The sequence below is a fragment of the Schistocerca cancellata genome, chromosome 3 (genome assembly GCF_023864275.1).
Source record: "Schistocerca cancellata isolate TAMUIC-IGC-003103 chromosome 3, iqSchCanc2.1, whole genome shotgun sequence".
In the NCBI taxonomy this organism is placed as follows: domain Eukaryota; kingdom Metazoa; phylum Arthropoda; class Insecta; order Orthoptera; family Acrididae; genus Schistocerca; species Schistocerca cancellata.
Window position 1 is genome coordinate 704,214,507 of NC_064628.1, and position 23,580 is coordinate 704,238,086.

The 23,580-nt window shown below is 40.0% G+C and overlaps 1 protein-coding gene across 1 annotated transcript in view; it reads left to right on the forward strand.

Annotated features, from left to right (window-relative positions):
- The window catches only part of LOC126175700 (uncharacterized), a 53,068-nt gene extending 35,018 nt beyond the window's left edge, over positions 1–18,050 (forward strand). Inside the window, exon 7 of the mRNA XM_049922635.1 lies at positions 8,339–18,050. Within this exon, the coding sequence (XP_049778592.1) occupies positions 8,339–10,601 (2,263 nt within the window). The 3' untranslated portion in view covers positions 10,602–18,050. The remainder of the gene's footprint in view (positions 1–8,338) is intronic.
- The last annotated feature ends 5,530 nt before the right edge of the window (positions 18,051–23,580 follow it).

Genomic DNA, 23,580 nt, shown 5'->3' on the forward strand with positions numbered 1-23,580 from the left:
GGACCACCTTATCGCCTTCAAACGGCTGCGTGCGCGGGCCCGCCTCCTTATCCGCCAAGGCAAGAAGGAGTGCTGGGAGCGGTATGTGTCCACCATTGGACTCCATGTCACTCCATCGCAGGTCTGGGCCAAGATTCGACGGGTCTTCGGCTATCGGACCCCTGCCAGCGTCCCTGCGCTCTCACTGAATGGAGCAGTTTGTACTGACTCCGACGTCATTGCAAACCGCTTAGCAGAGCATTTTGCTATGAGTTCCGCTTCTGCGAATTACCCCCAGGCCTTCCGCTCCATTAAAGAGCGGATGGAACGTCGGAGCCTTTCTTTTCGCACCAACGCTTCTGAACCCTACAACGCTCCATTCAGTGAGTGGGAATTTCAGAGTGCCCTTGCCGCTTGCCCTGATACCGCTCCCGGGCCAGATCGCATCCACTGTCAGATGCTGAAACACCTTTCAGTGGACTGCAAGCGACGCCTCCTCGACCTTTACAACAGTCTCTGGGTCGAGGGTGAGTTTCCGTCGCAATGGCGGGAAAGTATTGTCATCCCCATTTTGAAACCTGGAAAAAACCCTCTGGAGGTGGACAGCTACCGTCCCATTAGTCTCACCAACGTTCTTTGCAAGTTGCTTGAACGGATGGTGAGCCGGCGCTTAAATTGGGTGCTGGAGTCTCGGGGCCTTCTGGCTCCGTCTCAGGGTGGGTTCCGTAAAGGCCGCTCCGCCACCGACAATCTGGTGAGCCTTGAGTCGGCCATCCGTACAGCCTTTGCCCGCCGTCAGCACCTGGTCGCTGTCTTTTTCGACATGCGGAAGGCGTACGATACGACATGGCGTCATCACATCCTTTCTACGCTTCATGGATGGGGTCTTCGGGGCCCTCTGCCGATCTTTATCAGAAATTTTCTGTCGTATCGTACCTTCCGCGTGCAAGTCGCGGCCTCGTATAGTTCCTCCCTCGTCCAGGAGAACGGGGTACCCCAGGGCTCTGTCCTCAGTGTCTGCCTGTTTTTAATTGCAATAAACGGTCTCGCTGCGGCAGTAGGAAATTCTGTCTCCGCTTCCCTGTATGCTGACGACTTCTGTCTTTACTATACTTCTATTAGCATTGCAGCAGCTGAACGTCAGCTACAGGGCGCAATCCGCAAGGCGCAGTCTTGGGCTGTAGCGCGTGGTTTTCAGTTTTCGGCTGCCAAGACCCGCGTTATGCATTTCTGCCGGCGCCGAACGGTCCATCCTGAGCCGCGGCTTTATCTTGCCGACGAACTTCTTGCTGTGGTGGAGACCCACAGGTTTTTGGGTGTCCTTTTTGATGCCCGGTTGACTTGGCTGCCTCATATCCGGCAGCTTAAACAAGCGTGTTGGCGGCATCTCAACGCCCTGCGTTGTTTGAGCCACACCCGCTGGGGCGCCGACCGATCTACCCTGTTGCGGCTCTACCAGGCGTTAATCCAGTCTCGCCTGGATTATGGGTGCCTAGCGTATGGCTCAGCATCCCCATCTGCGTTGCGGGTGCTGGACCCAATTCTCCACAGCGGGATACGCCTTGCCACTGGTGCTTTCCGCACCAGCCCTGTGGACAGCGTCCTAGTGGAGGCAGGTGTACCTCCACTGCGGTTCCGACGCCAACGTTTGCTGGCCGCTTATGCTGCCCATGTTTTTAGCTTGCCCGGGCATCCAAATTATCGTGTCCTGTTCCCGCAGTCAGTCGTCCATCTGCCAGACCGTCGGCCCCGGTCGGGTTGTCCAATCGCCGTACGCATCAAGGAGCTTCTCTGCGGGCTTGGGTTTTTCCCAGTTCCACCTCCTTTCCGGGCGCCTCTGCGTACACCCCCGTGGTGTGTTCCTCTCCCTTGCCTTCGGCTCGACTTGGCACAGGGCTCGAAGGACTCGGTCCCTCCAGAGGCCTTCTGCCGCCGCTTTTATTCCATCCTGGCCACGTATCATGGCTCTGGAATTGTTTACACCGACGGTTCGATGGTTGCTGGTCGTGTTGGGTATGCGCTAACTCTAGGGGACCATTCCGAACAACGGTCCTTGGCGGCTGGCTGCAGCGTTTACACTGCTGAGCTAGTCGCCATCTTTCGTGCCCTAGAGTATATCCGCTCCTGCTCAGGTGAGTCCTTCGTTCTCTGTAGCGATTCCCTGAGCGGTTTACGAGCTCTCGACCAGTGTTTTCCTCGTTCTCGTCTGGTGATGGCTATCCATGAGTCCCTGCATACTCTTGCGCGTTGCGGCCGCTCTGTGGTCTTTGTGTGGACCCCCGGTCATGTCGGTATCCCGGGCAATGAACATGTTGACCGCCTGGCGAAAGAGGCCACGAGTAAACAGTCTCTGGACGTTGGCCTCCCAGAGACTGATTTGCGGGCAGTCCTCCGCCGAAAAGTTTTTGCGCTTTGGGACGCTGAATGGCGCAATCGGATCATGCCCAATAAACTCCGTGCCATCAAGGAGACGACGACTGTGTGGCGGTCATCCCTGCGAGCCAACCGCAGGGACTCTGTCGTCCTTTGTCGGCTCCGCATTGGCCACTCCCACCTGACACACAGTTATTTACTGCGCCGGGAGGACCCTCCTGTATGTCGCTGCGGGGCGGCTTTGACAGTGGCCCACATTTTGTTGGCCTGCCCCCTTTTAGCTGTGGTCAGGCAGACATTTGCGCTGCCTGATATGCTCCCTGCCCTCTTATGTGATGACCCTGGTATGGCTGACTTAGTTTTCCGTTTTATTCGGGCAGGGGGTTTTTATTATTTACTCTGAGTGTTTGTTCTGTTCTTTTGTGTTGATTCTGGCCATTGGCCTACGATTTTACGCTGAGTTTTTAATGTGTTCTCTGTGGTTGGCTTTTCCTTTTTATCTCTATGGTCGGCCAACCACTGTCACACTCTGTGTGATTTTAATTTGTTTCGTCTGATCTCTGTAGGAGTATTTCTTGTCCTGTGTCGTCTGACGTCTTTCCTGTTGTTCGTTTTTTTTTTTTTTTATTCTCTTTGGGTGGTTTTACTTTTTTTGGAAAAAGGGACCGATGACCGTCGCAGTCTGGTCCCTTTCATCCCCCCCAAACCAACCAACCAACCAATACTGCACCTGAATAGGTGGAAAGAGCCATTACTGTTCATTTACTCTGTAGGCAATAAATCACTATTTAAACATTAACAGTTGCAAAATGTGTATCTGCCCTTTGTGACCTAAAGTGGAGTGACCATATGAAACTACTAGTAGAAAAAGTGTATGTCAGTCTGACTTAGTGGGGAATTCTATGAATATGTAGTTCACCGAGAACAGGTAGCTTACAAAAACTCTCATTTGTCCAATTCTTGAGTATTGTTCATAAGTCTGTGATGCTGACCATTTAGTATTAATTGAGGGAATAGAGAAGATCCAAAGTAGAATTGGTGTGTTTAACTAAGCTTTTTTTTTTTTTTTTTTCAGTGTGAGAATGTTACAAAAGTGATCTTCAAACTAGAGTGGTGGGTGCTATAAGAGAGGTTAACATGTGTTCGGGAGAGGGTTAATGTTGAAATACTGACATTATATTTCAAAGAAGAGACACAGCATATAATTCCTCTAAATACACTTGGTACAGTGACCACAAAGAGAAAAATGGAGATATTAGAGCGGAAAGGAGGCTTAGTGACAGTTGTTCTGCCTAACCACTAATTGCAAGTGGACAGGAATAAGGAGAAATGAATGGCACCAGAAGTACTCTCTTGTACTCACTTTATGATGGCTTGTGATATAGTAAGCATAGAAAAAATTATTGCATTTGCTAGGGGTGTCTATTCTAAAGAAACAGATTTCATCTCAATGTCAGTCCTATTAATTGTTGTTGTATAGATGATGATATTTCCAATTCTCTTGAATGCAACAGTTGTTAGAAGGCGTACAATGTAAATGTAAATTATTTTGTGTATGATACTGCTGGTTGTAGACTCAACATCAATAATGTATTATCCTCTCTACCACTGCTATTTTGTTTTTCAGCCCATGTTTGTTAAGGTATATGCAATCAGCTATTGCTTACCTGTATTAGTTGATGGTATGATTTCTGTTTGATGTGGTACAATTTTCTTAGAGCTTTTGTGTGAATTTGTTGGCTCTTAATGACCAGTCATAAATGTTCCTGGCATATAAAGTAACTTCAAGTATTTTACGTGGGGGGGTGGTTTGAAAAGTTGTCGGAATGGAATAGAAAAAAGTACTTAAGTCTTTGAAATTTTTTTACTTTTCAATGTAGTCTCCTTACACTTGGTCCAACGATGTTCCAGCGCCTTGCGCCCATCTCGAAAATGAGTTTCCTCCAAGCCTGCAAAATAGTGGTAAACTCTGGCTGTCAAGTCTTCGTTTGAAGTGAATCTTTGTCCACCAAGAAAAATTTTCAGTTTTCGGAAGAGATGGAAGTCTGATGGAGCCATGTCAGGTGAATAAGGCAGCAGTGGCAATTCATACCATAGTTCGTGTGATTTTACCATGGCGATGGCACATGTGTGCAGGCATGCATTGTCTTGATGGAAGATGACTTTCTTCCTTGCTAAACCTGGCCTTTTTTCACATATCTTTTGTTGCAATTTGTCAAGGAGGTTAGCATAGTTTTCTCCAGTAATTATTTGTCCAGTGAGGAGGTAATCTACAAACAGAACCCCCTTTGCATCTCAGAACACTGATGCCATGACTTTCCCTGCCAAAGGAATTGTCTCTGGGGGTATAGTAGTGCACCCAAGTTTCATCTGTGGTCACAAACCGGCGCAAAAAAATCTTGTTCGTTTCTCCTAAAACGGGCCAAACATTGTTCCGATATGTCCATTCTCATGCATTTTTGATCCAGCATCAAGAGTTGTGGCACCCATCTTTCAGATAATTTTTTCATTTCTATTTCTTCAGTTAAAATGTGATACACCCTTTCAGATGACATCTGACAAGTGTGAGCAATTTCACGTACTGTCAATAGATGATCTTCCATGACCATTTTGTGCACTTATGCAATGATTTCTGGAGTAGTGACACATCTTGGCCGACCACTGCTTGGATCATCATCTAAGCTTTCCCAACCAAATTTAAATTCTTTTGTCCATTTGGCAGCAGTTGAATATGAAGGAGCAGAGTCCCCCAGTGTATTCTGGAAATCGGCGTGAATGTCTTTTTCTTCCATACCTGTCTGAATGAAGTACTTAATCACTGCTCAAATCTTGATCCCCCTACCTTCACAAATTACTATGCAGGAACAACAACAGAGCCACGCCACTGCCACAGCTCTCTTCCAAGAGAACCGACATGTTTACAGCCAACAGTCCAATGAATATCACGTGAACAACTCATTCTAGTGCTGACTCTTGTGGTGATTCTGAGAACTTTTCAAACCACCCTCATACTGTATTTACTCAAATCTAAGCCGCACCTGAAAAATGGACTTGAAATTCAAGGCGAGAGAAAAGTTTTAGGCCGCACCTCCAAATAGAAACAAAGTTGGTCCATTGTAACATGAGACACAATTTAGGTCAAATGAATGACGATACAGCTACAGTAGTTTGGTTCGAGTCGTAAGCTTAGCAGTTAAGCTTTACCAGGTAGCCATTGCTATGCGTCAGGTGCTCCGTCCATATTTATACGAGTACCCTTCCTTTTTCACGTACTTCGTCTGGTTTGAATTGATTGCTTATTTTTCTTTGATCTTATAAGTGACGATCTCTTTGTTATAGGTCTTTACGTCACTCTAAGCTGAAAATGCATTACTGTACTGTCATGCATTGTTTGTCACATTCTGATAATGAGTGTTTACAACCTGTCACCGCTCGCAGCATGGCTTGCTTTTGTGCATGCTACCGCCAGTTACAATTGAAAAAGTGAGAGGAATCGTCTCATTAGCGAAACAATGGCAAGAGACTGCTATTTGTTGTTACTTACACTGCTGCTTTCTTTGATTATGATCAACAAGAACCAAATAATAGACAGCGCATGATAGAAGATGTTCTGAATGAGAGTTTAGCGAAAATTTTTCTCCATTTGAAAATCTTTGCAGACGCCTCTTTAGTACATTACATTCTGCACTGAAATTAGTCATCTTAGATTTAAAAATCTAGTCAATTGCCACGCTTCATTGCTGACTGTATCACTATTAGGCATAAGAATAATACGAATATAAGCATGACATGATATGTATATTCTTCCATGTTTGCTGTTGTCTCACTCTAGTTTCGTAGTTTATTAGGCAGACAGGATTTAAATGAGTTAGCAGCAAACACGAAAGAATACATGGCAAAATGTTCACATTCGTTTTATTCTTATGGTGAAGAGAATACTGCATGCGATTCACAATTCATAGAAGTTCCTATAAGGAACCATCTCTCCTCACAGGTAGGAAAACATTCAGAATGTGGAGTTGGCCATATTGACAAACATCCCAAACAGTCTTGCCAGTCGGATTTTCGTAGTACATTGAAAGGCTGCTACATTCGAAGATGGACAATACGGAATTTGTATTTACTTCGTTAGATAATGTATGAAAATGCAGTGGTTGAAACTCGAGGGGAGAAAAAAGCTCGTCTTCCACAATTATTTTATTTTTTATTTATTTATTTTTTTTTTAATTGATTTACTGACGCAGAGGGTTTGGCGCTAGTATTATCTTTGTGACTGCAAAGCATGCCTGTGTAGCGCTACATATATTCTACGGCAGAAGTTAGTTGTGGTGGCAACTACCAACATTTTTCAGAACTTCCGCTTACTTTGCACTCGATTCTAAGCTGCAGGAGGTTTTTTTGGATTACAAAAACCGGAAAAAAGTGCGGCTTAGATTCAAGTAAATACGCTACTGAAGTTGGAACTGGCACTTCAGTTTTTGAACCACCAAAAGATCATAATTTCTGAAGTTTGCTGTATTTAGTGAAAGCAGTCTGTGTATTAAAACAGTGAGCAGAAGTGATGAGTTGTCCCTCAGCTGCAGTAGGTGCCTGTAATATCTTCAATGTAACTAGATAGCAACTACAAATGCCAGAAAAACCCTACATGGCAGCTGGCCTGAGGCATAGCAGATGCTGTATCGATACTGGCTAGAGTTTACAGAGCTACTTAGTTGGCTTATGCAGCTTTTATTTACTGTGCCCTATGTTTGATATGCATAAACTCAGTGGTCCTGAATCTGTCAGCAACTTGTAAATTTCAGATAATTATTATTTCTGTTGTTAGTGATATTGAATAACACTGTTCGAGAATCGCTAAAATATGATATGTCAGTACTGTGCTTCATTTGTTGCTTGGCATGTATCTGTGGAAATACTATGATTAACCAGTACTTGGTCAGTCAGATGCCACCATAGCTTGAATGAAATAACTTTGTTATTAACAATTTGTAGGACTAGAATGTGGTAGCAGACTTCCCCCCCCCCCCCCCCCCCCCCCCCACACACACACACACACACACACACACACACACACACACACACACACACACACACACACACAGCGCGCGTGCCAAGATCTTGGTTATGGTGACGGACTGACCTGCACCATAGTGTGCAACAAATTTGAATGCCAAATAAAGTTTGTGGTAAAATATTGACTTTTAACATAGAATGTTTACGTTTGTCGTTAGGGCCATATTCAAACACACTTTGCCATATTTAATGCACTTTTCATGATAAAAGTAAAACTACAAGGTAAAATCAGGATACGAGTATTTTGATGCATATTATGTGGTTCTCTTGTAAATAAACTACAAAAAATGCTAGGAGAGTCCACTACTTACACTTTTACTTCCTGCAGGATGTGGAGGGCATTGTTGTTGGCTTGCGGATCACCATGCCTAATAGGCTCTGCATTTATCTACAAAGCAGGCAATACAGAAAACTCGTGGTGCTCACAAAATAGCTGTGATTAGCATGCGGCTGTTTCCTACCACTTGACTTCTGAAATGTCAATCACAAAGCTATTTTCTTTGAAGAATGTTAGTATTGTGCCTGAGTTACTAATGAATGAAATTCAGTTAATGTCAGCTTTAATGTGAATTACGGAATATAAGGCATGGTACAGGTTACTATTGGTGTGGGAGAGATGGCAAAGTATCTCAACACCATAGGGCTCAAACTAGTTACAGGAGGGTATTGTATATTAGCTGTACCTGACGTTAAAGGAAAAAGTATACTGTGTAAATAGTTTTTTTTCCTTTCTTTAACTTTTCCAGAAATTAATATTTTGTTATTGGTTATTGATACTCTTGTAATTTTTAAAAATTATCATTCTACAAAAACATTGTTCTATCAATGTTCTTCTAGTATCACTGTGTTATAAGACACCTGTTATTGAACTGTTGTTGTTTGTGGTGTTTATTTTGCTTACGTTTATTTACAGGAGGGGAACTGGAGCATTTGCTAAAGGAAAACCTAATAGTGATGAACTTAGCTCTGGTTACCGATTGAGAGAGACTGATAACCGTTTAAATCGAACAAAACATCGACAGAACCCTGTGCAAAAGCCAGAGTTTGTGGGGGAAAGAGAATTGATTGACAGTGCAGTCAATAACAGGTCATCTGCCAGCAGTGAAGCTAAAACATCTATTGTTGCTCCTTTAAGCATTAAGGAACTACGGCAAAAGGGATTAACAAAATATGATGCAGAACTGCTGATTGCAGCCCAAGGATCTAAATTTTCGGATATTGAACATGCAGTTAGCAGTGGAACACGTAGAGGAGTTGAGAAGATGACGGCAGTGTCCACCACGCAAGAATCTTCTGCTGCATCTTTACCACTTGGAAAGGCCAGCACCGAACGAATTGCAAAAGAACGTAGTGAAAGGATAACTAGAAGGGAAGTTATGCGTTCAGGTTGTCATTCATTAAAGTCTGTTCGCTCAGGTGGTTCCAGTCGATCCCAACGGCTTTTGCGCAAAGCGCAGACGAGGTCGGAATTAAAGACAATGCAGTTAAATTCTTCACAGGTTGACGATGATGATGATAATGTTACTCTTTCAAACTTAATTAGTCGCAGTTCATCATCTTTGACAGAGGATACTCAAAATAGTAATAGTAATTGCTCTAGCAATAGCAACAGTAGCTGCATCAGCAGTCTTAGCAGCCTTAGCAATGACAGTGGGGTAGTTTCTGACAGTGATGGGCAGAAAGATTGCTGTGACATGCAGGTAGGGGCTGATGCACCTGAGGGCGAGACTTGCGGGATCACCTTAAGGAATCACAAAAGGTTGAATGAACTTTCAGTAGATGCTTGCCTTGTCACAGAGAGAGCTGTTAGTTGTAGCATAGATCATCAGGTGGAATCTAATTGTGTTGTAGAATGTCAGATGCCAGAATCACGGCAAGATGAAACTATTGAGAGACTCAGTGAAGTGACACCCGTGTCGCATTCACCAGTCAGCAATACTACGCAAGCTGAATGTGAGGATAAAAGAGCAATGTTTGAAGTCCTTCAGGAAACTAACGAAGAAACTACATGTGAGCCATTGAAAGCAGTTGTTGATAATAAAACTGTAGAGAATGAAAACGAGTATTCTGATGTTGTAGTGGAAGCAGAACAGTCTTTCAGTAATAATAATAATAATGATGATAATGATAATGATGATGATGTGGATGATGATTATGATGAAAATATTCCGAATAAGAATGAGACTGATAGTTGTGCTGATTCAGATGTTGGTATGGAAAATGGACACACTGCAACATTTGATACTGGAGCAAATGAGAGCTTTCTTGAAGACGATAGCGGCCATCAAAGTGGCCAGTCGTGTTCAACGATAAATGTAGATTCCCAGTGTGAACTTCTAGGAGAACCTGCTGTTGCACCACTGTCTAATCAAAACCTACATTGTAGTGAGCTTCATGTGAATAACAGTGTGGAAAATAATTTTAGTTCTGTGACCCAGTACACAGAAAGGACGAAGGATATCTATGAATTTAGTGACAAAGAAGATAGTGATTTAGCTGAACCCCAACGTTTTTGTCGTTCTAGGTTGTTAGGTAATTCTCTTGGTAGTAATTCAGTTAGATCACAAACATTGTGTAACAGTGCTATTGAATGTTGGAATAAAAGTTCTTGTGAGGTGAGAGAGACATCAGTAAAAGTGCACCACACAGCAGACACCGAATGTGCTCGTGAAAATAATATGTCCAAACATTCGCTATCATTAAGTGCGCCGATGCCACCCCCTAAACCAAGTGAGCCAGGACGTTTAAAACTAACACTGCGCATGAAGCGTAGTCCAATGTTGGACGAAATTATAGAATCTGGATCAAATTTCAGTGATGACAGTTTTGCTCCTGAGTATGAAATTCTAAGGGTTGAAGGTGTAGAAAATGAGAATCTTATGAGAGGGAGTCATAAAAATGGTTCTCATAGAAAGAAGAGGCACAAATCTAAGGATAGAGAAAAGAAGCATAGACGGTTAAAAGAACTTATGAATCGACAAACTTTTGACGATATAAACGAAGAAAATAACATTTTTCGAAAAAGTGAATGCAACAGCTTCTATTCTTCTTCGAGCAAGGTGGAAACTTTCGTTCGCCCGCCCATGAAACGCTTAAGACTGATATTAGGTAACGAGACTCATACTATTGATATACCAGCTACTGCCACAACAGCACCCATTTCAAAATCAGCTTAGTTTGAAATTACTTGAGTTTAACGTCTTTCATGCAATTAATGTATGGCTCTGGTAGCCCTCAGTAGAGTTATCATTGGAGCCCATAATTGAAGAGTATTTAGTAAGATTTCATTAGTCTGACAGTTTCAGAACAATATTGCAGAAGTCTAATAATTCTATTTTGTTGGGCTTATTACCCTAATTGGAAATTCAAACTTAACATGCAAAAACTAGTTTTGCATTTGCCTAACAAAGCGCAAAAAGAAGAGGTTTCTGTTGTAATTTCATGGAGTGATCGAAAGTTTCTACTTGTAAATGGATATATTTTTGCATTGAAATTCATAAAAGAATATCTGTTGCCATTAGTTGACACAGTAATTATGTAATAATTGATGCCTTAGACAATTTGACTCTCTAAAATTTGTATTGAGGTTTGTGTTTTACATATTTACGTACCATTTTATGTACAGCCACACAAAGTTTTGTGGTTGTAGATCTTCTGTTCTTCTCAGATGGTAATACATAATGCACTTCTGAATCTGTTCTGTCATTTACATAAAAGTTTTGCGGCATGTACATGTGTGAAATTTGATTGAATAAGATACATAAATTAAGACATGGTATAACTTAGCTAGCATTGTAAAGAAAATGAAAAGGCAGTGTGTTTGCAAATGCCCTTTATATCATCTTCCACCTTTGTATCATCATAAATATCTAAACACAGTGTGCAAAGTTTGATATTGGTTTATAAGTTGAAATTAATATTGGTTTATAAGTTGAGATTAATATTTTAAAATGCAGTGAGTTGTAAAATTCATGGCAACTAAAATATTGAAAATTTCAGTTAAGAGTTAAAATGAAAAGGGGATGATGTTTGTTTGAAGTAATGCTTTGTTAAAAGCACTCCTCTCCTGCTTTGACTTATACAGTGTTTCATTATCATTGTGTTTAGAAAACGATAAACAGTATTTGTTCTAGTAATGAACAATATTGGTAATTTTACTAAAGTCACAGATTCGAATATTGCATTGCTTCCAAATGGGCAAAAACACTTCTGCCTTTTGAGTATGTCAACCTGACCAGTGTCATTTCATTGTTGTTGCTTATGTATCTTATCTACCCCTCCCCCCTTTTTTTCCCAGTACTCCATTAGGTGCCTGGTGTTTGTATGTTCACGCAATTCTCTTAGAGGTATAAAAGTACCATATATAACAATTACACTGCCGTTCATGTCAGTGGTTATGTAGAATTATGTTTAATTATTATGAGTATGTCTGGTGTTACCTTATTGTCAATTCTCCTTTTTTTTCATTTCTGTTGTGTGATGAATACAGTTTCTGTTTTTGTTAATTGATATATAATTTGTTTCTATGTGGTTTTGAGACATGTCTAAAGAAATATTAGTAAGTTGCAAGTCAAATGTGAAAACTTTTTCAGTTGATGAAATAGTGCATTATGTTGCCTCATGTGAATTTCAGTCCATGGACATTACTGGAAAATTCTTGTAGCAACTGTAAAACATTGCTTTTGTAAAACACACTTACATATATCCTGTTAAATTAGTGACATAATAACTTTTTAATTATATGAATTCCATCATGTGGCATTTTGTGTGCAAGTTCATTACTCATTCTTGCTTTTTCTGTACTGGTATTCTACAATTTTAAAGTTTTCTCTTGTAAAGGTGTAATTATTATCTTATATTGTTACTGTAGCATGTCTATCTAAAGTTAGGTTAATATTATTCTTGCTCATGTTGACATATTAACACTGGAATGGTGACTAAATATTACTATGCTCTAGAAATGTGCCTGACATAATGGACTTAGGTACTTTAAAATTTATATAGATAAGTTTTCATATACACAGTGGCTCAGCCTTTTTTTTACCCCCTTTGTTACTGATTTGGGTAATCTTTTTGCAGCAGATCCATTTACAATTATCTCGGTGAATATTTCTAGTCAAAACTTTTTAAATAAGACAGCTGAGGAATTGTGTGCTTCTGAGCAACTAAATATGCCTGAGAAATATGTGCTTACATCATCAGTTGTGAATCTATGTTGAGATGGTTGTTATTTTGTTGTTATAATCATGGAAAGCACAAAACTTGTGCACTGGCATATAGTATTGTCTCTAAAAATATTCTGATAGGTTTCTTGTTTTTATAAAAATAAAAACTTAATATTCAGTTTCTCAATCATCGTCTCAAGTCAGAAGTTAGAAGATTTTGTATTTATTTGGTTTTTCCATTTGTGTTTCTCTTTATCTGTATTACATTGTCAAGGCATATTCAGCTGCACATGGAACATATAGGTTCAGCTGAGTCTCATGATCAGATGTATCTAGTTTGTTCCCTTTATTGCATAAATCATTTGTTATTCACTGGACATATATTCAGAATTAATACTTGTTTATGGCAGCATTCTCAAATGCATAGAATTACCATATTCCACCTATAAAATTAATAGCCCCATTTTCTTAATTTGTAGGTGTTGAAAAATAGCCATAAGATATGCGAATTTGTCTTCCTGTGTATTTCTCCCTTATCTATGGTGAGTGATGTAAGATGTGAATGGATAATATATTTTTCTGCAACACGCTGGTGCTTAGGGGAAGTAGTACTTCAACAATATTGAATGTGGCCTCCAATTTTCTCTACTGTTTGCTTTTCTTATACTTCCAGAGCCTCACTGCCAATAATTGTAGTTCTATTATTTTCAGTCTTTTAGGTGATATATAATTGCATTTGCTTCTCCACATTCTGTTACTAATGTAACTATGTGTAACCATGAGTTGTTGCTGTCATTGTATGGAAGAGGACTTGGCACGGTCTTGAATATGATTATAGAGTCGCCTTTTTTCTTTAAAGAAATTGTCTGTTCATAAATTAATCATTCCATTCTGTAGTGAAATAAAAGACGCAATCAGCTCTTCATGTGCCAATGTCCTCATCAGTACATGCATCATGCATATTTGTAGTAAAATTGATTTTTATTTACTTGATATGTATATACAAGTGGGATTGAAATGTGCAGAGAATGGTCTTTATATACATATATCAAAATCACATCTGAATGAAGAATTCCTGAAAATGTGGGAATATTTTCATTTGGCTGTTAAAATGTTAGTGTGTTTATATTGTGTGTGTGCGTGTGCATGTGCTTCTGTATATAAGTATGTCAGTACATAATTTTCAAAAACTGCCAGTCAGTTTAGATGTAAATAGTTAAGTCTTTGAATAGTATACATGTTTCTTCATTTTGTAGGCATGGTATGCCCTTTTTCTGTAGCAAACAGTGATGATGTGCAAATGAAGTTGTTTTATGTCACATGTGCTTATGGTTTCTGTGGACCATTTGTGAATGGATTAATCTTTCTTGTCCAGTATGGCCGTCATACAATATTTTGTGCCACCACTCACAATCAAGTGTTTTACATAGCAATAAGATTGCAAATGCTAAAGCTGAAGTAACTGGTATTTGGTGGAGGCTACTTTGCTACATATTAAGAAACATGTGTCTTTTCTTGTTGGTTGTTAACTTCTGTTGTGATATTTACCTCACTTATTTTAAATGTTGTTGTATTTAATAAATAGTTTAGTTTTTAAGTATTCAAGTACTTCATCTTATTGAAACATTATTTAATTGCACTCCCTTAATTTCAAGGGAGCTGATATTGTAGTATGGATAATATTTATCTGCTGCTTTGTTTTTCATTTTGTGCTGGGGCAAAAATCATACTTTCTATGAGAGAGGAAAAAAAATTGCATGTATGAATCTTGTTGATCTGGTTTTATTTGTTCATTTTGATGGACACTTCAAAGCCTGAAATATGTAAAGAATCAAAATGTAATAGCTCTTGGTCTACAGGAAGGGAAAAACACCCACAGAGATGTGGAATGTTAGTTTTTGGTACTTACTTATGCAAGCTTACTCTGCTCATGTGAATTTTAAAGAAAACCTTCACTATTTTATGAAGAGAAGATGTGGGTACAGAAAAACTTGTGAGCGGTTTTCAAGAGAGTAGCACTTCTCATATATTTGAGCAAAATGTGGAAAACTGAAGCAATAATGATTAGCTTTAATGCAATTTATTTCTGTACATTTGTCCACTTACAAATATATTTCCAACTTTAAATAAACATATAGTGGAAGTTATGTGAATTACAGCTAATTGTGAAGCTATGAATTCCCTTATTAGAATGAAGTGTGGTGTCTGCTTTTTGAAGGTACGATGTCAAACATTTAACTCTCTCTCTCTCTCTCTCTCTCTCTCTCTCTCTCTCTCTCTCTCTCTCTCTCCCTCTCTCTCTCTCCTTTCTGGTGTTCCCTCCCTCCCTCCCTCCCTCCCTCTCCCTGTTTCTTTGCATATTTTGGTACATTTTCATTGGGGTACAGTTAATTTACCTGTAGATGAGATATTTAATTTTGTAAGAAATAGTTGAGCCAAAGTTTTCCAATTTTCAGTATTGTGTTATGCATTTTGTTAAATAGTTTGGAGTTGCTCCTTTGTGACTCCACATTTGTTGTGCAGTGACTACAGAGATGGGCTTGTTTCTCTATTCTGTGTGCATCTGTATCTGAGTTCTGGAATCACTAATTGTAATGAATGATTAGATGATAGACATACGGTTCCATTTCAGATAAAGTCAGGCTACTTTCTGCAAGCTGGGAAAATTATGTTGGTGGATCATCTGATCAATTTTACACACCCTAAAGAAAATGCTGCTGTTATTAATGTTATTTCTCATATTAAATATTCTGTATGTTGGATGAACAGGTGTGAGGGACTATTCCTGAAAGTCAAAGCTTACGTTAAAGAAGAAACGCATCTACAATTCTACTATATTTAAAAGTATAGTGATTAACTAATTTTACTTTTTTGTACTTTGGTGGGGGGAGAGTGGTAAGAGTAAAATATAAGCCTTGGGGGACCCAAATAAAGAGACAGAGCCAACATAAGGACCATAGTTTTTCCTTTTATGTCTCCTGTGTTTCATTTTTTTTTTTTTGTCTTCTGTACCCAATATAATTATTTACAGTTGACACAATGGGTTGAAGTCTCGCTTCCACTTTAGTGCATAGCTGAGGAGTTTCTAGCTCTTTGTTGATTCATTTGTTTACCTTTGTAAGACAGATCCACATTTAACTTTATTTTTGTAACTGAAAAGTAACTATGGAACCACTGTTCCTTTAGCAACAAAAATGTTGCCTGTGCCAGTGACAATCTGATACAGTTTTTTTATAGTGTAACTCAAGCAGTAACATTTTACTGTGAATTGTGGAAAAAAGAACTTTGAGAATATATCATTAACCTCTCCCATCCTCACAGTTTGTGCTGACTCACTTACGTATGACTACAAGCTGCTTGACGTCAAATAGTTTTATTGTTGCTTCAACTGTGTAGTAATCATTATGTCAAGATTGGCTACTTACTACAAATATTCACATAGCTTGTTTCAGCAATTTATTGTTATCTTTCAGTGACATTATTGTACAGTCTTGTAGGAATTCATGTTCTGTCCCAAATGAATGCCAAGAAGAAAGTATAAGATTTCTTTATTATTACAATTTGTGCAACCACTGGGTAACCTTACAAGAAACAGATTCTCATTGTTACTGAGTAGCCAGAAGCTATATCATACTGGTGAAATTTTATTAGTGCGCAAGTAAGAACATACTTTGTTAGGGGGAAATAATGACTGAAACCCCTTGCATGGACTTTCGTTGCTAAAAAGATAGGGACAGAGGGTAGGTTTGCTTTGCTTATATATCATTACAGATTTAATTGTGTTGATAATTACATTCATATGAAACACAAATATACCAGAACAATAACATATAAATTTTGTATTAGTGGTCCTAAAGATCAGAAGTTTCAATTTAATGTGTAGGGAAGCAAATAATGTAAAATTGGTGATCACTCTACATTAATATTAAGCAGCCACTATGTGCTGATTGCTCCCACTTAGAATTAAACAGCAGGGTTTTTGGTTTCACCATCCATATAGTGACCATATTGTGCTTAGTTGGTTGAAAGTATTTGAAAAATGAATGCAAAATCAACAAAATTATCATCTTTCAACTATAAAGCAGCACAGAATTCAAACTGCTCATATTGACTCATTTTGGTGAGAGCATCCGAAGTAATACAGCTTTTACCTGACAGAACAAGGAAAAGGCACTAAAAAGCAGAGGCAGATGAAGTTATTGTTACCTGATAGATTTCTTCACCACAAATATGCAATATGCGTTGAAAAAGCACTGCAGTTTGACCAGCTTCAGTTACTTAGTGTGCAAAATGTAGGTCAAATATGGTCCACTATGCAAGACTTTGTTTATAACTGTTTCTGAAGATAACCACAATTCTCTCAAGTAATAATATTTCTCTGACCTTTATGGGAAAACTCATTTAGACTTCATTATGAAAACTACCTCCAGTTTTAAAAATAGTTGACAATATAACTATGCTAATAGAACAAGGTGAAAATTGTGTAATTGACAAAACATTGAAATTACGATTATCATTTGTGGGGTGAAAAACTAAACAAAAATAACTTATGAGATATAATTAGGGGTGAGGGAGAGGGTACTGTTAAGAAAACTATGGCTTGTGCAGACTGACAGTGGGATACTAAAAGGAAAAAAACCGGCTCACAGCTTCTTCTTTCCCCCCTCTCCCCCCATCCAACTTTTCTTGTTTGTCATGTGATGGCCTCATTTATTAATCACATTCCTTTTCCACAGCCTTCTATCTTCTTTGTTCTTCTTACTATAGCTTCAAAAGGTGGAACCTTTTACCAAACACCCAAGATAAATTTCTTTATTGGTGTAATGTACTTGGAAAGAATAACTTTTTAGCTATAATTGCTAACTGCAGAGGTCTGAAACCAGGTGTTCAGTGTATGTGTCTTATCCCCAACATACAGTGTGTGTTCTTTGATAAGCTGTTACCTTTTTTGTTTCCTGACATCCCTCTAGTTTCTGAGATTCCTTGAAATGTTTTTGTGAATGATGGGAATTAAATGAGAGGACAGTTGATTCAGAAAGCATTAGTGTGCACATTTAGACTGCCCTTTTTAGTATTCCAGTTGAATGTATGAAATAAACTAGCACAAGTTAAGTATTATTTGCAGAGTAAGTGTTTATTCTACACTAAGTTGTGTGTTCCATTTTGGACTATTCTTTTCTGTTTTATGAAGAAGTTGCATTATTGCATTGCCCACAGCAGACTCGTACCAGGTTGGGTGTCTTAATTGGAATAGCTCTTAATTTGTCTTTTAAGTTCCTAACAGATTTGAATCATGATGCTGTGAGCCATAAGGGAATCAAGTATACACAAAATCATGTTTGTACAAGATGTATGTGACTTCTTCCCATATTGTAAATATTGGTAGAATTTGATATGGAGAATAATGTGTAATATAAAAATTAAACACTGCCATTGTAATAAAGATTCATGGAATGCAAACTGGATCATTTTGTGAAGATAATGTTTCCTGATTAAACCTAATTTTTGTCTGCAACACTGCCATTGCAATAAAAATTGGTGAAGTGCACTAACGCATTTTATGCAGAGAATCCTCTCCTTGATCAAGCCTCGTAGAAGTATGTTTATAAACTTACTATCTTGAATAACTGTTGTGCCTATTTATGTGCAAGCTGGTAAAGTACTAATAATGTGGTTGAAAAATTTCTGTCCTTGTGTGTCATTGCTCATGTTTGGACTGCGTGTTTGTGCAAAAGCAACAGCCCTGTTAATGCATTTAAATTTTGCAACCTAGGAACAAAAAAATGCATAATACCTAATAATTCTTCAATCAGTTTGTCATTTGAAAAGTAGAGAATGTACTAATTAAACTGACTGTGATGCAGTGCCTAATATCTTGGGGGAGCTTGTAAGTAATACTCACAGACATTCAGTTGCAAGTGGTATAGCACTGTTGGCATTGTACAGAAATGTTTAACTCCTCTCCCAGGTCATTTCTATGTTCTTAGCTGCTAGCAGTAATCTATTGATGAAATTACAGTATAACTTGTCCTATTTTTGTGTCATAAAATATAAATAATATAGTACAAAAATATACACTACTTACATATCTGTAAATGTGTCTAGGTATATATTCCAGGGAATCTGGAAATAACAAGCTATATCAAACACACAAAAATTACTGTGGAATGAAGCCAAAGCAAAAACCATAATAGAGGCAGTCTGTTTGAAATTACATATCTATGGAATCAAAATCTGCAGCTTGGTAATATTCAGTACTATGTTCCTCCACCCTGTGTGTTGTAACCTGCTTGAACAATTGTTATGCCGTGCAAAAGGTAGTTGAGACTGCTGCTAAGTGTGTTCTGCTGTTTGATGGAGGGCCTCCTTAGATAATCCATTGGCCGAGGAGGAGTCTTGTGGTGATGCTGTAAGCATAAATTGATCCCTCCTGGAACAGTAATTTTTAATTCATTCATCTAAAAATCTTTCCAGATCTCAGGATGCATCAGTCATTTGTAGAGGCTGTGTGCAAGTGTATACATAAACATGTATGTGAATGCATGCATCCCCCGTCCTCCTCCCCATATCTGTGTCTCTCTCTCTCTCTCTCTCTCTTTATTACATTAAGTTTACTGTATCATTGCAGTAAATAAATGTTTTTGGCTTTATCTACACTTGCACTTGCAAAAAATCTGCACCTCAAAAAATTGGAACTCCAGGTAGGAATATCAACAATGTAGGAAGACATTGTTGATTACCATAAAGAAGGCACATTAAGTTGCAGACAGGCACAATTTACACACACACATAAAGCTTTTGGCCACAGCCTTCATAGCTAAATAGAAATACATAAGCAAGCACACCTTATGCACACATGGCCTGAGATGCTGGAGTTTGTGGTTACGTATGCATGAAGTGTGATTGCTTACTTTTATGATTGGAGTTTATCTTTTGCTGATGAAGGCTGTGGCTGAAAGCCAGTCAGATTCACATCACCAATACTGCAGGCCATTCTATTTGGTTGGTTCCTCTCTCTCCAGGAAGATATTCATGAGGTATGCAGTGTACTCAAGTATTATTCCCTTGGAAGACAAACCATTGGTGAAATGTTGATTGTATGACTGAACAGCAGGTTTGAGGATCCTGTCTTTGTTCTGCACAGCATGCAAATAATGGTAATGTCAGACATCTGTATGTGATATTGGCCTAGAGCATGATAGATCCATCTCCCAGATGAATGCATGGGACTACATACCTGAGTCATGCTTTGGTACCTTCATGTCTCCACACGTTTTTGTGATTACTTTCAGGCCTCAGATAAATCGTAAACTTGTCGGTTAAGAGAGCCTGACACCACTGATCCAGGTTCCATTCCTGGTGTTCCCTTGTCCTCATATGTGCACAGCAGTGGGGGGGAGGGGGGGGGGGGTTATAGTTTTAATGGGTGTTTTCAGACCAGATTGTGTGGATATTGCTACATACTTTCTGGGTTGATACAGCCCTCCCTGTTACCATCCAAAAAGGAAGTATGTGGTTCTACTATATTTCCCTTGAGGTACATACATTGTGTTTGGAAATTCCCATGACAAACTTCTAGTACTTGTAGAGGGTAAACTATAGTTTCCGTGCTACAGCCATTTGAAAAGATGGCAAGTCTGCCACTTTTATAGGTAATTGATTGCCTGTGACACAGTACACCACTTGTTTCACAGTCCCATTCATTAATAGCCAAAGAAATTCCTTTTTTACTCGTTGACTGGCCCTAAACGTGATGCAATATGGCCTCTTCCAGTTAGGGTGTGTGGTGTTTCCTTGGTGCACCAGTCACATCTGCTGATGATGAAGGTACTACCCTTTTTGAAGCTACTGCATAATTCTGGTGGAAAAGGCTATCTGATGGAGTCAGACATTGTGGAGAATGGTGATGATTAAGACAAAGAGCAGCTCTTCCATTACCACGAGATTTGCCATTTGGAAGGATCTTGTTGTATTCTGCAAACATGTACTCAACAATGTTGCTCTAACACTCACAGGAGGATCAGAGAGGTAGGATGGATGCCGAATGACCTCATCCGATCAGATGTAACCATCTTCCACCATGACTACACGTCACATACATACATACCTAGCAAATATTTTTTCAGATGGCTGTAGCATGGAAATGGTACTTTTCCAGGCATGGGTTCCTAGTCAGAATACTCTGCACTCTCTCCCCACTACAAATCCTATAAGTTTGTAACGAGAATTTCTGAACACCCTGTATAGTTTAGAACAATCAGATTTCAAAGAGAAATATACATCCAAGAATAAGAATTAGCTGTCTCAACTGAATTTATTGGTGGTTTACCATTAGTTAAAAGGCAAATGCTTGAACAAACAAATGTAACCCAAGACAGAAAAAAAAGAATACTTTTGAGGCCAGAGATGTAAACTGCAATTTTTAATAAATCAGTGGAAAATTAAGGATGGAATAATGACAATATTATGAACACGGAAGACTGCTATTTACTGTGTGGGGTAGATACTGAGCTGCAGACAAGCACAGCAAAACGACAGCTCAAAAAGTGAGCTTGTGGGCAAAAGGCTTTCAAAAGTAAACACACATGTATATATGCAAGCACAACTCTCTCAGAAATAAACACTGAGGCTGGACTGCAAGCAGCTGTGCATCATGGGAGAAGCAATCTGGATGGTGAGAGTAAGGACAAGGCTGGGGCAGAGAGGAGGCCAATAGTAGGTTAGGGCTGCACAGTTCAGAAGAACTGGTGTTGGCAGGAAGGATTCAAATGGCACAAGCTGTGAAGTAGGCATTGAAGTGAAGAACCTTGTGTTGGGCAGCATGCTCAGCAACTTGGTGGTCCAGCTGTCTTTTGGCCACAGTTTGTTGGTGGCTGTTAGTGCAGCTTATTGGTTGTCATGCCCACACACAATGCAGCACAATAGCCCTGCTTTTGATGGTGGGGAAGGTTATGCCTGTGACAAGACTGGAGTACATGGTGGTGGGAGGATTATGGGACAGGTCTTGTATCTGTGTCTATTGCAAGGGTATAAGCTATGAGGCAAGGAGTCCAGACCAAGGGTGGAGTAGGGATGATTAGGATATTTTGTAGATGTGTTGGGAAGTGGAGTACCATTGTGAGAGGGGTGGGAAGGACAGTGGGTAGAATATTCCTCATTTCAGCACGTGATTAGAAGTAGTCAAAACCCTGGCAAAGAATGTGATTCAGTTGCTCCAGTCCTGGGAGGTACTGAGTCACAAGAAAGATTATGCACAGGAGACCTATTTCTGTACAAAGTTGGGAGGATAATTTCGGTCTGTGAAGGTCTAAGTGAGACCTGTGGGTATATTTGGATAGGGACTGCTCATCACTACAGATGTGGCAACCATGGGTAACTAGGCTGTATGGAATGGCCTCCCTACATGCTGACAAAGGCTCCACAACTGTAGTTTCGAACTGCAGGGATTACCTCGTGGAAGGACTCCACCACTTGCCAGTTTTGTCCACATACAAACCCTGGCACAGTGAACCTATTCCAGAAATCCAACAGGATAAGGCCCATCCCATAACCTTTCATATGTTGTGTGCTGAAATGGGGAATATCCCTCCCAGTATCCATCCCACCCTCCCTATAGTGATAGTCCACAACCCACCAAACCTACAAAAAGTCCTCATCCATTCCTACTCCACCCCTGCTCCGAACTCCTTGCCTCATGGCTCATATTCCTGCAATATGCTCAAACGTAAGATCCTCTCACTACCATGTAATCCAATCCTATCACAAGCATCACCTAGCCCATCAAAGACGGCTACAAGTGAAAGCAATAATGTAATGCATAAGCTATGCTGCAACCACTGTGTTGTGTTCTGCGTGGGACAATCAACAAGCTAGCTATCTGTCCACATGAACGGCCTCTGACAAACTGTGGCCAAGAGACAGCTGGACCACCAAGTTGCTAAGCACATTGCCCTACACAACATTCTTCACTTTACTGTCTGCATCACAGCCTGCACCATCTAAATCCTTCCTACCAACACCAGGTTTCCTGAAGTGCACAGGTGAGAACTCTCCCTGCAATATATCATAGGTTTCTGTAATCCCACTGGTCTCAACTTTCATTAGTCACAATCCTTCACCCATGTATCCCGTTCCCTACTCCCACTCCAGCACTACAATGCCTTCTACTCCACCAACACACCCATAGTCTCTGTACTTCTCTCCTTTTCAGCTCTCTTGGCCCCCCACACCCTTGCCCACTGTCTAACAGCCCAACTGCACCTCACTGCCCTACCCTATCTCCATCTCATCCTTGCATGCTCCCTCAAGCAGCGCTTTACCATTCTGCACCCCCTACCCTACTATCCCTATCCCCCCCCCCCCCCCCCCCCCAGCCCCAGCCTTCTCCTTACCTCCACTACCCAGATAGCTTCTCCTGAGAGAGAGAGAGAGAGAGAGAGAGAGAGAGAGAGAGAGCAGTCTATTGTTTTCATAATATTGCAACTTTAAATAATTAAGAGATACCCAATAAAACAAAATAATCTTTTCTCTGAGCTGAAAAGAACTAGCTTGCCCTCTTCGTGCATAATCCAATGTTTTTGAACTAGAAATGAATGAGGAAAATTATTTAGTGGGAGGTAGAGTAGTTATGTCTCAGGAAGGGTGAAACCAATGAGATCCATACTGTAACAGCTCTTTTTGACTGTTGTTGACCACTATTGCAGGTTTCTTTGCCTTCCAAAAGAGGAAGTGCTCTGGGCAGACATTACATCTGTGTGATGCTCAGGTCACAGCATTTAACAGGATATTTCAGTTAATGTCTAACAATTATCAGTAAAAATTATTTGTTGAATATGAATTTGCAGTGGGTGTAGATGTATTACCGAATTGTGATGTACGAAGTTTTGTGCTGGACCAGGACTTGAACCCGGATTTCCAAATTCTCAAGAGTGGTGGCCTTCACTTGCTGTGCTTGCTTTCCGGTGCAACCCATATATCATTCTCTTATGTA